The 16,897-nt window shown below is 40.9% G+C and overlaps 1 protein-coding gene across 1 annotated transcript in view; it reads right to left on the bottom strand.

Annotated features, from left to right (window-relative positions):
- Positions 1-16,897, bottom strand: part of SPTLC3 (serine palmitoyltransferase long chain base subunit 3) — a gene marked incomplete at both ends in the record, with an annotated part of 84,412 nt that overhangs the window by 16,552 nt on the left and 50,963 nt on the right. The window contains 3 exons of the mRNA XM_084283653.1: positions 689-815; positions 2,979-3,198; positions 10,539-10,644. Coding sequence (XP_084139779.1) covers positions 689-815; positions 2,979-3,198; positions 10,539-10,644 — 453 coding nt within the window. The remainder of the gene's footprint in view (positions 1-688; positions 816-2,978; positions 3,199-10,538; positions 10,645-16,897) is intronic.

Consider the following 16,897-nt stretch of genomic DNA (forward strand, 5'->3'; position numbering starts at 1 on the left):
GGCATGCCTGACAAAAACTATATAAATTCAAAAAAAAAAAAAAAAAACCAAAAAAGAAAACCAACCACAAAAACAGAACAACAAAAACAAGAGCTTTTCTCTGAGGTAGGATTTAACCCATTTTTTTTGGGTGAGGGACAAAACAGTCTTCAAAACTAGTTTCAGGACACTATAACCTAATGCCTGAATAAAGTGAGAACTGTCATAATCATCTTCTCATACCAGCATTTAATGTACAATACCCATGTTAAAATTCTGTGCCATGCTTGAGATGCTTGCAGTTTTGAAGGTTCACACTTAGAAAGAAACTGAACAGGCAGAACCTTGCCCATTCATGAAAACAAGTCCTAAACACCTCCTTCAACGTCACACAATCTAAAGGTCAATTTATGTACTTTTCTAATTTGCTGCTGCAAAGCAGAGGGGACTGGTGAATATGGGTAGTAGCTTGGTGTCAGAATCCAGGAATATTTCCATCTCTGCTGCATGTGAATGAGTGTGGAAAAAGAAGTACAGTTGATAGCACTTGGAAATGTGATGATCTGGGTATTCATTGTACAGTAGAATGATTCCCTTTGGATTACATTACTGTACCAGTTTGCTGCTGGGTGAGCTTTTGTGCGCACCCGAACACAGTGCATGCTCTAGTTGTAACTGAAATACATGCAAGTTAAAGAGGGTGGCTTACCTTGTGTTGTTCCATCTAGTCCCATGAGACATTTCATTGCCCTGATGATTTGCTCTGCCACAGGCGGACACATAGATGTGGCGTACACAGCACTGTGAGAATGTGTTCGTAAAAAGTCCACAAGGTCCTTACACAAGCAAAACAAAGTATGAATGAGCTTTGAGGTGCCCAAATAGCAGATCTCCCTCTTAACTACTGCAGAGTGAGAGCATGTGAAAAAAAGATGTTTCACCAGTTATTGGTTTACTTTCTTGGCTGCTACTGTTAATACGCAACCTGAAGAAATATCAGGTGCAAGTACTTTACAATTTAAGTGGGGCAATTACAGCTGAAACAAAGCTCTGGAACAGAATGCTGTTTATGTGCTGAAACTTATTATAAAGGAGCCGAAATCATTTAAAGACCAAAAAACAGCTGCATTTAAAATACTGCTCAGTCCATCTCTGAATGGGAATGAAACAAAACCTACGTGACAACAGCAGAGTTTTTTTTCCCCAAGACCTAACTCAGGAAAAACAACCTTACTAGGATCTATCTTTGGCTATTAGCATACACATTTCTTAGAACTGAAACTTTCCATCAGTGTGGCAGGTTCTGTCACGTTATAATCAGTATAGGTGCTTTAACATTTCCTTGTATAAGCAAGAGCACAATCTGTGGTCTCAGCAAAAGCACTGCTGTACTGTAGGCATATCTAAAGCACCAGCGACTCTTCCGAATGCAGAGATAGGGAAGGAATTCAGAGCTTGATTAGGACTATCATTGCTATGACAACTCGTATTTCACAGTGCAGGTTGCAGAGTAACTGTCATCACACTAAAAGTTAAATGCATTGTAGTGAGAAAGGGGTGATGCCTGCATGAAAATGGCCTTTGATTAATAATAATGATAATGATAATAATAATAATAATAATAATAACAACAATCACCAAATAAACAAAGGTGGTTATACAAATTACTGCAAAAAATAAAAATAAAAAAATATCTTTTAGTCTATGCTGTAACTCCAGTGCTAGGGAAAAAGATTTATTTAACTTCATATGCATTATGCATTGCTGCATTGCAGTTGTAATCCTAAAGGTTTAACCAGATAGCTGAGAAGGCATCTGTGCTCTTACTGACACAGCAAAAAATGCCACAGTGAGATTTTGGTGGCAGAAATGAATGCAGGTGAGCAGCTGCCACCAAGGCCCAGAAGCCTGAGGCAAAGCTTAGTGATAAACACAGGCGTAAGAAGAGCGACCACTTTCATTTAAAAAAACTTCCTAGGGTTAGATAATGAGACCTTTTTTTCACAGGTCTAGGCTTCCTCTCATTTCTAGCTGTTAGCCATATTGTCCTTCGTAGAAGTTTAATTTTTAGATACGAATTCAGGAAGCAAACAAAAGAAAGTTGATTCTTTACACTTTATGATAATCTTTGTTAAGATGAAAAACCCCCTAAAGATGGTGAAAAATATACACCATATATTTTCTTATATCCCTTTTGTTCTACTCAAGTGCTACCCTTATTATTACTATCCCGACAGCATCCATATGGACTGTCTAAGAAGGCTTCCTACTCATTTAGCAATCTGCTTAAGAAATACATTCATGGAGTATGAAGAGAGTAAACAATCAACAACCACTTCATATCTCTGCTAAGCAACAAAAATGATGACATTTCACAATGGCACCGATTATGCTTTCTTTTCTACTACACTCCTACTTAAAACAAGCTCAGCTCTACTTTTCATTGACATCTGCTGTTGACAAGAAGATTGTTTTGTTGTTTTGTTAATGTACACAGAGCAACTGAGGACACAGATTTTACTATTGCAAAAGGCCCTCAGTAAACCCTCTTTCACCATCCTCCTAAAAAAAAATGCAACTATGACAATCCACAACTGTTCAGGAATTTTATTATCAGTGGATGAAACTGTGGCTTTAATCTCTCAATATTGCTCCACACGCTGTTTACAAATGTGAAATAAAGTAACAAGCAGTCTGCATGCAAATTAATGTAGTGAAGTATATTTAGCCAACCACAAAGTGTCTAAACATTTCCAAGACAAACAACAATCATCAGGGTGGCACGGAAATACCCTGCCCAAGCAAATTACATAATACGAACATGAGACAAAAATAAGAAAGTCTGACTGTTTGATGTGCATTTGGGATCCAGACAAAAGTGGTACTATCTTTAGAGTTGTGCTTCTGTAAAGCAGTCTATGTGAAAAGATAATAAAATATATCACACAATAAGAAGGTACTTTTCTTTCCCTTGATGTTAAATATGTGTTTTGCTTTACCTTTTTGCCAGCTATGTATCCTCCAGCTGCACCAAAGCTCTTTGTGAACGTTCCCATTAATACGTCAACATCATCAGGACTCATACCGAAGTACTCCACAACTCCTCGTCCTGTTGCTCCCACTGCACCGATGCTGTGAGCTTCGTCCAAGTAGAGGTAGGCTTTGTATTTCTTCTTCAAGGAGACTATCTCTGGCAGGCGCACAATGGACCCTTCCATGCTGTGGATGGAGAGAATTCTGGATAAACAACAAACACAGCACCACCCTTTCTCCTTAAAATACTGCAGGAAAACATAGACATTAATTGCATAGCACAATTTCCTCCATGGAAGACCTTCTGCAAACTCTGTTTAAAAAATTATTTAAAATTTTAAATAATTTTTAAATATTTATTTAAATAATTTTTAAATATTTAAATAATTTTATTATTTAAAAAACTTTATTTACAGAGAAATATTGCAAACTTCTCACAACTGCAGGTGAGTATAAAACAGTCAAGCAGTTTTACAATTCAAGTAATGAAGAACAGTTAAAATGTTCTCGTGTATCTGTAAATTGCTAAAAGAAAAGAGAAGGAAAGGCATAAAGTAAGGGGGGAGATATCCATCCAAAGCAAGATGCTACATTTCACTACAAATAAAATATATTGTAACGAATTATAAGGGAATGATATAATTCACAGTCTGGTCTTTTCTTACTTCATCTATCTTCTGCTACTGTGGTGATATCTGGGGGTAACAGCTTTAGAGAAAAATTACTCCAGTGCAGAGGAATTGGGTCTAACATATATCAGATGGCCCACACGAAATGCACAGACAGTGCCATAACTCAAAGCACCCCAGTCTTTAGAGTGGAGAGAATCAGGGATTAGAAAAGGTAGCTCAAATCTACTCTTGATAATTGCTGCTCCTGACAGTTTTTTTTTTTTTTTTAAAAAAAAGGAAATGCAGCCTGCTGCCTAGCACTCCAAAGGAAAATCAAGTTTCCATTCTTTTTCTATTTATATTCTTACAGACATGCAGGAAATTGAAATATTCTAAATGTGTACTAATGGTGCGTAGAGAGTTCTAGAAATAAGAAAAGATGATAAATCTTTTGTGATGTTGGTAATGACATCAGTAAGTTAGAAGGCACAGAGGAGCTGTACAGCAAAATGAAAGCCCTGGGAGACATAAGAAATGCACTCTAATCCTATAAAGATGAAGTATCAATAGTATTGCTGTGAAGACTATTATGTCTTGAAAACCTTTGTGAGATGACTAAGGCTACGCTTGGATACGCTCTGCTGCACTCAGCATTCATTTCATAATGAGTTAAACATGTTCTCTTCACTAGCTCTAGCGAGCAGGTCTTTAAATGCTAAGTACTTCCTATCAAACGCAAAGTGAATGCACCGTGTGCCAGGAAAACCAGTGCTCTGTGGCTACTACCTAAAGCGTATTCAACTGCATGTGCAACAGGAGCTTCAGATAGGCAGAAATGTCAAGTTTGTTCCCAAGTGGCAAGTGAAAAAAGAGCAGTGTCATCAGGATAATTTCTTAGCAGTTTTTTGATCCTGGACCAGTGGCTTTCACTGATTCTTTTCCTTACACTCAAGCTGCACTGTGCAGCAAGAAAGGGGCAGGAGGGGCTCTGGACACCTGGGACATTACTGACAGTTTTTGCCCTCCTTTTCATCCTTTGGTCTCCTGAGTAAGCTTGGAAACAAACTGGTTTTGAAGGAGGTATTTGTTCCCTGCCCATCGGCAAGCCTGCATGAGTCTGAAAGACCAGCACTGGGGAGCAGCCAGGGACATGGGTTGCCTGTGGTGTTCAGGCTCAGAGAGCCTGGCTGCGTGCACCTGGATGCACATTTTTGGCCATCAGGTGATGCCTATCTTGCCTAGCCCTAGAAGAGGCAGCTATGGGTGTATCAACACCACTGTTGCTTGCAGCAAAGGGTGGACAGGCTTGTGCTGCAAGCTCCAAGGACTGAGCTTTCCCTCCTGTCACCCTGTGCTGGGGACAGAGCCCTCCAGCAGCCAAGCGGCACTTGACAGCTTGGGGAGAAGGAACTTGAACCACCACAGCTATTTTCCTAATGAGTACAAGGTCAGAGCCCGCAGTCCTCACATAACCCAGAGTCAAACCATTAGTCAGCTAAAAATTATACCAAGCCACCGGCTGTGCTGGGGCATGCAGCATCCTGCGTGCTAGGGAGCGCAGCTTCTGGCCACCTGGTCAGCTCGTAGGCTGGCTGAGTGGTCAGAGAGCAAGCATGGGGCCAAGGAGCTCCTCTGCAGGAAACGAACAGGCATCCCACCCTTCGCCTTCCAGCAACAGCTGGGGAGACCAGCTCAACAGAGAATAACAGTTTTTCCACATTTACATAGGCATCACAGCACACTGGCTCATGGAGATTCAGGTGGGAGATAAAGCATTTAACTTCAAAAAGAGCAATAATGGTAAATTAAAAATACAGATCTTATGCAAACATTGCATATTTGCCATTTTCAGTGATGAGTTAATGCTTTTTAAAGATGCCTGCTGACACAAATGTTGCAATAATTGATAGAGATCCTAACATGGCTTTGAAACATCCTTGGAATAGGTAAAGCCCTGCTGGCTTCAGGTACATTTTCTGTGCTGCCATTTGAATTGGCCTCCATCCTCCTCATGACAGAGATGAAAGCTGTTTCTGTGCCTACCCAACTCTTTGATTCTTGGCCATTTGACCCTGGGAGATTGCTTGTGATACGAACATCCCTCTGTTTAGAATTGCTCCAAGATAAAACTCACTTCGTATATACCCTTGGGTAGCTCAAATGGAAAGTTTACTGAATCCTTCAGTAAATATTGCTGTCAACTGAGTTTAAACCAGAGAACCAGAAGTGAACTGTAATCTCTCTGTCTCAGTCTGGCTGCGTCACTTTTACAAAGCTATTGATCTGTTTCCAGATCTGCTCAGGCACACAGTGCACGTCTAAAGAGCTGTATGCAGATGAACGTAAGCTGGCTCTGCCCAGGCCAGACATAAGCATTATGTGGTATTACATCCTGTCTCACAGTAAAAATTATTAGCTTGGCTGCAGGGATATACAGCTTCTAGATTGCAGCTGACCCTCATCTCCCTTGCTCAGAGGGTGGCAGAGGAGCTTGCTTAAGTATGCATTCATTTTGAATCTACTTCCAGACATGAGGAGCTAACCCAAAATTTGGGGAATCAATTAATTTTGAGGCTTGGTTCAATCCCAACAAACCTGACATCCTTCCTGATGCAGCTTATGAATTCTAGAGGCAGGTGCGTTGAGACACAGGAGGTGTGTATTTTTTGTGCTGGTCACCTCTCCTGGAATACAGACTTGCTATACTGGCAGGTTTTTTTTTTTTTTTCTGTCAGAAAAAGTGATTTACCAATATTCAACCTATCATCTTCATAAGTGCATCACTCAACTTCCCTAAACCTGCCCTACAGTGTCCCTATCCTTTCAACATTTGACAACTTGTCTGTTTACTATTAGGCTAGTTTGCATTTGGGAAAATCTCTTTCTTTCCTGACCTATTGCTCCCAAAATATATGCACTGCATTTTAATATTTACTTTAGGGATTTTTTTCTCATATAAACATTGGATATTCATGCTACAGTCTCCATTTTGTAGTTTAGAGCCATAGTTTAAGGAAACCCTCTAACACTGCCCTCACATACAACCCCATACACTGAAATGGTAGAAATGTTAACCTTTAATGCTGGTCCCTGGCCAAAGGCATTAAATGTTACCCCATTCTTTTCTGAAGTCCTGTCATCTAATCCCAGGAAATAAAAAATAACCCTGATAAATTTCTTATGGTATTGGCACTGATTCCCCAGGAACTTCTAGTGCACATGAAAAGGCACTGGATAATATCCAATTGATCAGAGAGCTATTTTCTGAGCTGGAAGGAAATATAGAAATATACCCAAATTAAATTAAAAGCAGGGGAAAAAATCTGTTTCGATCAGTTTCTAGTGCCTCATAACTCCTGCCCTCATCCTTAGCCTATCTGACTCCTAGGTAAATATGTGTGCAGGAGAGCAGAAGTCTACCACAAACCGTGTGAGAACATAGTAACTGATTAATCCTGAACTGGAAATAGTAGAAGCCAAGAAAAACATTAGCTGGATATTTAAATAATAGAAATATGATTTCGCAAGTCACTTTAATTTATGCCCTGGACACTGCCAAAACTTGTTCATGCTTTTTGTACTGAAGATTGATGGCTGGACGGTCTCTCTGTTTGGAAGGAAAATGAAATATATTTGCTCCTAGGCTAGGCCAAGTTAAGAACTAGCTTTCACTAGTAGTTACATCTACTTCTGATGATTTTTTTCTTTTTAAGATGCTAGAGACATTAAAAAGCAAACAATCATATACTTATTGCTATTTATTTGACATGTAGCTTGGGTGCTTCCCAAGTCAAGGGGCCAATTCTGCCTTTGGTTGTAACCAAGCAAAATCTGTGGCTTATGGTTTCAAACGCAAGTCTGATTTCCAGAAATGCTCATGTTGGCTAACAACGACCCTTTTCAAATTTTGCCAGCTGGTAACTCCAGGCGTATGAGCAGAGTAAACACTTTAACATACCCCTAATGCAAACAGAAGGCAAATTTTTTTCCGTACCATCAACTTCACCATACTACGACTACGGTGTCCCATTTAACAGTATTTATTTAAAATAGGAAAGCTTAGCATTTCTTTTGCATCTCTGGAAAAGGCATTTCTGTAAACATTTGCCAAGCCAAACTTGCAAGTCAAGGTATTTTAACTTGGAGAATGGCTCTGACCAAGTTATTTAAATTCTGTATTAGTTGTTCCCAGAGCAAAACCTCTCTAAGTCCTTGGGAGGGAAGAAAAAAAAAAAAAAAAGGCAATATTGACTGTTTTAAGAAGAATACATTAACAAAAGTCTGCCTCCTCTTAACACCTTTAGATGAATGTTGATCTGGCAAATTTGCAAGAGAATTAACATTAGCCAATATTGGGGTTGGAAAGTTTTAGTCTTTCAAAAATCATGGGCCAAGAAAGGACAGAACATGTACACAAAAAAAGTAAAAGCACTTCTAATGTGTCTTTCTCCAGCTTTTTTCAGCATGTGAAATGTTATTAAACTACTTAGACTACATGGCTGGTGAATCTGTTCCCAGCTGCGCTCTAAGGACAGATCAGCTGCCTGTGTCTTGGGTTGGCAGTGATGGCAGGGACACGGCACAGTGGGGTGTGGAGGTATTCTCCCTCAAGTCAAGGCAGATTTGCTTTGCAACCAAACCACAATCTTCAATTTCTGATCTGCTTAGACTAAGAAAACAACTAACCAACCAACCTAGCTACTGTTGGGGCTTGTTCCAGTGACATTAGAGAGCTGAACTTTGTGGGTTTATTTATTTATTTACTTTATGCCTTTCACAAATATTGATGCTTAGGACATGAGGGGTCTTAACGCTGTTCAGCTCTTTAGGGGTGAGTGTGATATAAATGAAGTAGAAACAAAGAAGTATAATATCTGATTCCCTGTGTGTCTGATATTTCTCTGGCAATGAGAAGGAAGTGACATAGTAGGGCTGAGACTCTAAAGGAAATAAAATGTAAGTAATTTGATTGTCAAATCCCATTGAAAAGCAGTAACTTATGAACTGTTATGTACCACTACCAATTCCTCTCTAAAATAAAAATTCCTTTTTGGTGTGGTTGTCTGAGGTTTAACATGTTTTTATTTCACATCCTAACAGATGGATGTGCAAACTTTTGAGAAGGAAATCTTTGAAAATCAACTGCAAAAAGAAAAGCAAAACAATGCTCTATACCAAACATACATCTGGAAAGACAGCTGCAAGTATTGCAACTATCTGACAGTGGGTTTGGCCCACTGCTTAAATGGATCTATGCCTCTGTGGTTACCAATCTACTGTCTTTCTCCCTAGTGGTCAATATCCAGAGCAAAGGATTTAAAAGTGAACAAAGCTCAGCAGCTGGAGCATTTTCTGCAGGCCATGTAACTGATGGCAATATTTGTCAGTAAAATGTTGGTGGTCCACTTAATTTCTGTATGATCAAAGTCCTTAAATCTGAGCTTTCTTTTAGTAGTACCAAGCTATGTTTATTTGCAGTTTTGCTCTGTTTATTCTGGTTGAAAGGGGACGTTCAGCCTGCTTTGGATCAGCTGACCTGTTTCAGCTCTGAGTGACAGGTGTTTAGATAAGGACTGATTTGTTCTCTTTGCAGATGGAAAATGTTAGGTAAAAAGAAAGCGCTGATGACTATGAAGTTGTGATGAAACGAGATTGTAAAAGAGATCTTCTGAAAAAGACTAAGCTGCTAAACTGCACTACCACTTCTCAATAAAATGCAATAAAATGGTGTGACTGTCTCTCTGCAGCGACTATATTTCAGCAACACATGAAATAATCTCTGCACATAAAGTTTAAGGTTCCTTTCATAAACCATGTCACATCCTGTGAATGATTGGTCTTGCCTCCCTTCTCTCTAGTGCTAGAGGTGCTACTCCTAAACTTCACTCTAAAACTCCTAAACCTTCTACTGACCCTCTCTCATCATCCTTGCTGTAGCCTTGCCTAGATCCCTGCTTCTTCAGCCCTTCCCTCTTCTTCAAAATCTCCAGCTCTCCCTGTGTTCCTGCTGTCCAGCTCCTTGCCCAGCCTCTGAAGACTCCAGTGGCTCCCTCTCCGTGCTGTCCACCGGCCCCATGCCACCTCCCCAGCATCTGAATTCTGACTTGAGCAGTTGCCAGGATGAAGCCCAAGGTGGTGAGCCTGGCTGGTGCCTCTGCTCCGCTGCCCAACTCCAGCGATGGTTTGTCCCTCTGGCTGGGTGCAAGATGCACCACTAGTGAACTGGAGCAAACTGACTAGGAAGTTCTTTAATTACATCATATCGCTGATAATGATGTTACCTGATAGATTCTCAAAGACACCTTTCATTCAAATTCCTCCAGGGACCGAGGTCTAAATGAATACCACTATATAATTCCTTGAAAGTCACTCTTGTTACTGTTTTTCCTGTTAAAGTTTGAGTCCCTTAGATCCAGCACTGATAAACGGAAAGGTGCTGGTATCACTTGGCCAGTGTTTGAGGTTTTAATTTCCAACAGCTGGGTAAGAACTGGGCATGCAGAAAGAACTTAACTAGGAATGACACCATTGTCTTTTGATCTGCTAGTGCGCAACACATAACTCTGGAAAACTCAACTTTGCAAAACTCCTCACCCACTGCAGCTCCATGAATTTTACCACATCTGTGACAACATACACCAGCTGATGATCTATCTTGCTCTCACAGTACATAATAGCCTGCTCCACAGTGATTTTACTAAATCAACATTCAGAACACCACAGAGGACCTAACTGAAGTGAGTAATGCCACAGGGTACTAACTGAATGAAAATTAACAGCTTTATAAGATCACTGAGCATGTTATTGTAAACTCCATTCATTTCAGATTTCTTTCAGATACCTAAGTCAATGATCAATACATCATTCTGTCCTCAGAAATGATAAAGAGTACTGATGTTTCTAAAACACACATACCTGTAAATGCCCTCCACGAGGATGATAATTTTTCTCCATGCTCTGCGGCTTCGAGGCTGGCCATATATTATTGCATCTCTCAGTAACTTCTCGAGACTTTGCATATCTTTATTTAAAAATAAGTAAAAGGAGAATATTAACAAAGATTTTTTCAAATTAAATTTTTGTTTTTTCTACCAGTTACTACTTTTTCCTACAGAAAAAAAAAAATCACATTAAAAAAAAAAAGTTATTCTGAAGATAAAATTCCTTTGCTGGCAGGCAAGAACCAATAATTGATTTTATTTGCCTGAATGCAATCTTGTGATAAGTAGAGTTACAAAATGCTTTCAGTTATGCACCCCTTCTGGGAAATTTCTGAAAATTCTTGGCATGCATTTTTATTTAAAGACAAAATTTAACCACTTTGCTTACGTACTGAGACTAATTGCAGCAATTCTCTGTACGGGTTGCTGATAATCATCATATCACAAAGCTTTTGAATAGGGAGTATTCGGTTGCTTTCCCGCATCACCAAGGGCTTGTGAATCACATGCACTGCTTCAGCAAAAGCTTGAATCAGGCTGCATGCAGTACATCAGGATAGCAGCAAGAAAAATCCTGTCCTTCTCAGGAAGAAAAGCCAGTGAAAAAAACGTTGATGAGAAAGGGAGAGAAAAGTGTGTACAAGTACACAGCATGGATACGCTAATTAGGTGCCAGAATGCTTGGAACTGGCAAGACCTTGATATAAGGAGGCCTGGAGCAATGTTAGAAATTTAGCTGCTTTCTCAAGGTCTGATTGCAGATAAGCTAATAAAATGCTAACAGGAAAGCCACTGAAGTTTTCAAAAACACAGAAAAAAAACAACCACAGGCACAAGAGTCAGATCAAAATGTGACTCTCAGTGCAGAGCTGAAATCAGTGTTCTGGTGTCTGCACATGGACGAACTCTCTCCAGAATGAATTACAATGCTACTTTTCAGGAATCTGAACTGACATTTCAAAACATTTTCAAAGAACACCTTACAGAGACTCACACTACACCAAGGAATGCTGGAGATCAGCTCAAAGTTTTGGTTGGGAAAATGAATGGCATTTTTTCCTGATATGAACCCAGTTTTTCAGCAACACATCTTAACATAGTTACTGTTACCTAAAATTATACAAAGCTAATCTTTAAAATAGAGTTCTCCCAGCTGAAGCAAAGACACCTTAGTTATACTAATGTTGACCTAGAGCTTGGTTTCCACCTGACTGGAACCAGGCAGTTTGCACAGTACCTGTCCATCACCATGAATAACCTGAGAGCTGAGAGATGGCTAGATGTGTCCTGAACCCTTATGCTTTGGTACCTTGATGTTTGCTGAGGTCCTGGTCTCAGTGAAAGGTGCATTTCTCAGAAACATCTGTGCCACTCTGCACTTTACAGTGTGATCTCTTGACCTAGCAAGCCCTTGCTTTAACTTGCAAAGCACGATACATACATGATAAGCCCTTATTTCCACTGTGCAATCACCTGCACAACTGGATGGGTTCCCAGATGGAAACGCTTTTATGAATAATGCAATGCAGACAGCACAGTTTCCACTAGATGGCAATAAAGGAAATAAAAATTCTTTGGTGTTTTAAAAAGGGAATTTATAACCACACTGAGCACGTTTTGTGAAAGAGAGCTGCTCACCTTGTCTTCTGGGTAGATAATATTCAGAAATCCTTTTCGGTTCTGAGAATTAAAGGACTCCACAGAATGACAGAAAGTTCATGGGTTACAAAAATGAAATAAGATATTCAGTCTCGAACTCAAATTTAGGCACAAATTTTAGCATCAAATTTCTCTCCTGAATGTAATTGTCTTTGTCATCTAAATTCCTTTGAGACTTTTGAAACTCCCCTCTGAATCATGCAGGGTGCTTCAATTCAGTATTCTGTCTACTTGTCAGTCCAGATTTGGGGAAAGTCAGCTTACCCAACCTCTAAGCTGAAATCACAGCTTGGAAATTCAGTTTTCACATAAGCCCACAGAAAGAAAGAGGAGAGGCTAGAGAGTTATGAAACGCATATCACTTTTTTTTTTTTTTTTTTTTAAAGAGCTATTTGAAAAAGTCCATGGATGTAAATAGCTCCTCTGTCCCAATGAGTGTACAATGCAGGACTGCAGATATAAAAGAACCTCTCCAAGGCAGGAGCTTGCCTGACTTTATCCATGACAGTCATGCTGAAGTTAAGGACATGTCTGCTTTCAGGATCAGGGCTATCTCACTCTGCTTTTGATGTCTCATTCTGAAAAACATGTATGGGGGCCTTTCTTAAGCCTTTAACAGTCAACACATTAATTTTCTTAGGTGCAAATGAATTTTACTGAACCTTATACTCTGTGCTTGTAGCATTTCATTTGGAAAAGGGAAATTGAAAGGAGAAAAAAATATCTATTGCCTTGAATCTGCCCTCCAGAAGGCAGCTTCTGTTATACAGACAAAGTCAAGTTGCTTTCTGTGCACTTGGACTTTCCAGACAGTGGGGTATACTGTGGGGTATACTCAGTTTCAGGAAATAGTGCAACCCCAGATGACTTTCTTCTACCAAATTATTTGGCCATTAAATATGGTTTGACTGGGGGATGGAGATGTTGCACGAGTCCATCTCGAATAACCAGTTATGGGAAAAATAACTGTCCTTCCTCATTTGACCATCACTAGCCCAGGCTTTTCAGTGGTAAAGGCTAATGACCGTTCACCAGGCCTAGGAGGTGGTGGTAGGAATTTCACTTAGTTAATTACTCAAAGCACAACCAAACGTATCCTTTGCCTCAGTTTCCACCTTATCCCTTTGAAATAGTGTTTGGATTTAGAGGATAAGGTTTCCTAAGCAGGGACTGTGGATCACTGTGTTTTTTAGAATTTAATAGAGACTTGCACAACCCTTGTTTAGGATCTTTCAGAGTTACTTCAGCAGAAATAACACCACAAACTGCCAGTGGGTCAAGGCGAGCCTGGACCTGGGCGGGCTGTGTGTCATGCTGCCTCCAGTGCAGGTGGGACTCCAGGCTCCTGCACGGGCCCCTGCCTTCTCCCAGGCACAATGTGCCTCCTCCTCACAGGTAGACACGGCGTCTCCACCCCTCAGCTCCACATTACAATGCTGGGGACATCATCACCATTCCTCCGCGTGGGCTGAACACCTCCTGTGTGATGTCAGCCGAATCCTTTTTAATTAGGATAAAAAGGCTCCCACTACCCTTATCGCATTCTCCTTTCCTTCCTATTGCACTTGCCCCTCTCGTTGTCAGTTTCTCACATTTTGCACTCTTGTGCAAGTTCTTTATGCAGACTCTGTGGCTACCTGCCCCTTCCCAGTCTCCCACACAACCAGCTCCCCACTGCTGCAGCTCCTGCCTCTCCTCTCTTGCCCTCTCCCCACTGATACCTTTCCTGGTCACTGTCCTCTCATCGGTGACTCGAGTGCCTAGCTCTGATGCTGTCCCTCCTTCCAAATCCCTAGAGCAAAGGGAAACCACTGCAAGGCTTTCACTGAGCTAAACATCACCTACCTCTGGGACTGTAAAAGTGAAATTTTCAATTTTCATTCTAGTGAAAACTAGACTTTGAAAAGTCTCTGAATGCTGGCAAAGCTCTGAACAGAAAGAGTGCCCTTGGAGTCATTTGCCTGAAATCACAGCTGGGATTATTTTTGTTTGGAATGGTTGGGGGTGGTATAGGGAAGTGGGAGTTACTGTAGCCAGAGTAATAGTCTTAGATCCCCCTCCTTAACTCCAAGAAATACACAGCTGGGTGTAAGCGAATAGCACTCGCTCAGGAAAAAGTCCTGCTCACATGTGGCAGGTCAGACATGGCTTTCTCAAGTCAGAGAGGGCAAATGCAGACACAGCACACTAGGAGCAGGATATACCAGTCTTCTCTCTGTGGCAGCGTCTGTATGTGTCACAGGGAAATACATGTCAAACTGGATTAGACTGCGGTCGATCTATCTAGCGCAATAATCTTGTCTCTGATAGTGGCCAGAGGCTTCAAACAGGACAAAACCCTAGTGGGTAATGTGCCTTTCATCCTGCTCTGTAATAGCAGGAACAGAGCCCTCCCTTCTGAAATTCAAGGACCAATTACACCTCCAAAGGAAAAAAAACAAAAAACAAAAAACACAAAAGGACCTGTCTCATATGAAGCCACTGTAAGCTTTTTTTTTTTTTTTTTTTTTTAACTAATACAGATTTTTGACTAATTTTTACTTACTAATTTATCCCTGTTGTTTTCTCTCCACTTTATTTGTTTACTTGCTTAAAGGCATGTAACTGTATCCCCCCACCCCCTTTTTTATTTTTTAGCTAGAGAATATATTTGCACTGGAACATGAGGGCCTTCTGCTACCCTTTCAGTGTTAATTACAACTCCAGACAGCTGTGCTTTCTCTAAGGCATCCTTGTGGCACACACAAAGTTTAGTTTGACTGAGCGGACCAAGAAATGACATATATGGAATAACAAATTCACCTGTTGTCCAAGCAGGAACCATTTTGTATGGAAACCTGAACAGCTCATGCCTGCATGACACACAGCTGTCCTCAAACACCTGAGCTGTGAGAACCCCCAAAAACCCTCACTATTTTCACAACACTCCTGCAAGGTCCATGAGGAGGAGGTAGGAATGTACCACCGCAATCCTCACTTTTCAGATGTGGATTCAAGCGCCAGATTTGAGGTCAGATTTTCATCTACCCAGGGTGCTTGGTTGTGCCTTGCAATTGCCTGCATTCCTCACAGTATCACTTACTCTGATTGCACGTTGAAGTGCCTTTGCAATGAAGAGAACTGGAATTTTCTTTTCCCCCGTGGCCTGATTTCTGTGAGTAGTCACGACATTCTCACAGGTTGCTCAAGCAATTGCAAATCTAACCCTGAAAATGTGACTGCAATTTAGCTGCTTGATGCTATAAGGCAAAAATGCAGTAGAACTAGAAAGAACAAACAAATCCTAAGTCTCGTACAGCATGTCCTTATACAAGCTCATACGAACAGAATTCACCTGGATGTAGTTAGTCAGGAACACCCTCATTTGTCCACTGAATGAACAAAGATATGCTCTCACCTGATGCTAGTACAAGGCACAGAATTGCTGCAACAGAAAACCCTTGATAAAAATCACGAGCTGATTAATGGTTAGCTACTTGGTTTTGCTTTTCAAGTTTTATTGGAAAGGTTAAGAGATTTCGGCAAATATTTATCCAAGGAAAAGGTCGGGGGTTCTGAAAAAGTGCTTTAAAATATGTGACATAAAATAAAAGACTGTCTTTGAAAAACAAAAAGAACAGGCAGTATGTCAATCTTTCCCAGGGCCAGAAAACAAAAGCACCCATGAGCATAGCCCCCACATGACTGAAGGGACATCCACGTGGGTCACTTGGGAAGGATGGGAGAGGCTCTCCAGAGCACAAGTCTGGTAGGGATAACATCCTTCTGGCACACACCTAACCAAGGGCAGGCCACTACTGCCACAGAGGTGGGGAGATGTCTTTGCCTCCTGTCCTCCTCACACTGCACACTGGCCGTTGGGCTATGCTGCCGGCACAGTTTCACTTCAAGGATAGAAATGCAGCTCTTTTCCAGCTTCCTAAACAAATCACTGCCCAGGAAACGAGGCCTGATAGAAACCTTCTTAGTCTACCTGTCTGGAAATGCACCTATAACTCCTATCAATTAACCCAATCAATTCCATCTTAAACCTAGTCAGATTTAAAGCTCCAGCTACCGGGTTAAAAAAATGTTCTAAAAGTATTATTTCTACAGAAGAATGTTGGGAATTAAAGAAAGGAAAAGAAAATGGATAAAAGAGTGTTTATTTTTAAGCAACAAACATCCTAGTGATGTGGCAGGTGACCCCAAGATTGCCTCTCTACCTCAACTCATTCCACTGGCAGCACAACCTGTGATATTCAGTGAGACTGGCAAAAGGCTGGCTGACGTAGAGCAGAAATTTTAGAAGGGCCTTCTTACTGCCCAAATGCCATGGAGACGGTGGAGGGGAGGTTTCAGTCTTTGCTACGACTGCCTGCAGGAAACAGGAAAGCTGGGAGTCACCAAATGGCCTCACATGGCTGCAGGACTCTTCCTGAGCATTGTGCTACTGTGCTGTCCCCACCTACAGAGAAAGATCCTGGTGCAAATCAGGCCCAACTGCATGGACATGTAACCCCAGGATCTCAGTTGTGATCCAATTTAATAAATAATAGTAATTAAAAGAGAACTGCTATTCCCACTCCTCAGAGCAGGGGTTCCAGGAGGCAGAGCTTTGCTTCTAACATCCACAAAACCTCACAGATCCCTGGAGCAGAAATACCTTAAAGGCCAAATACCTTGTGGCACACT

This window comes from Netta rufina (assembly GCF_964035555.1).
Source record: "Netta rufina genome assembly, chromosome: 3".
Taxonomy (NCBI): Eukaryota; Metazoa; Chordata; class Aves; order Anseriformes; family Anatidae; genus Netta; species Netta rufina.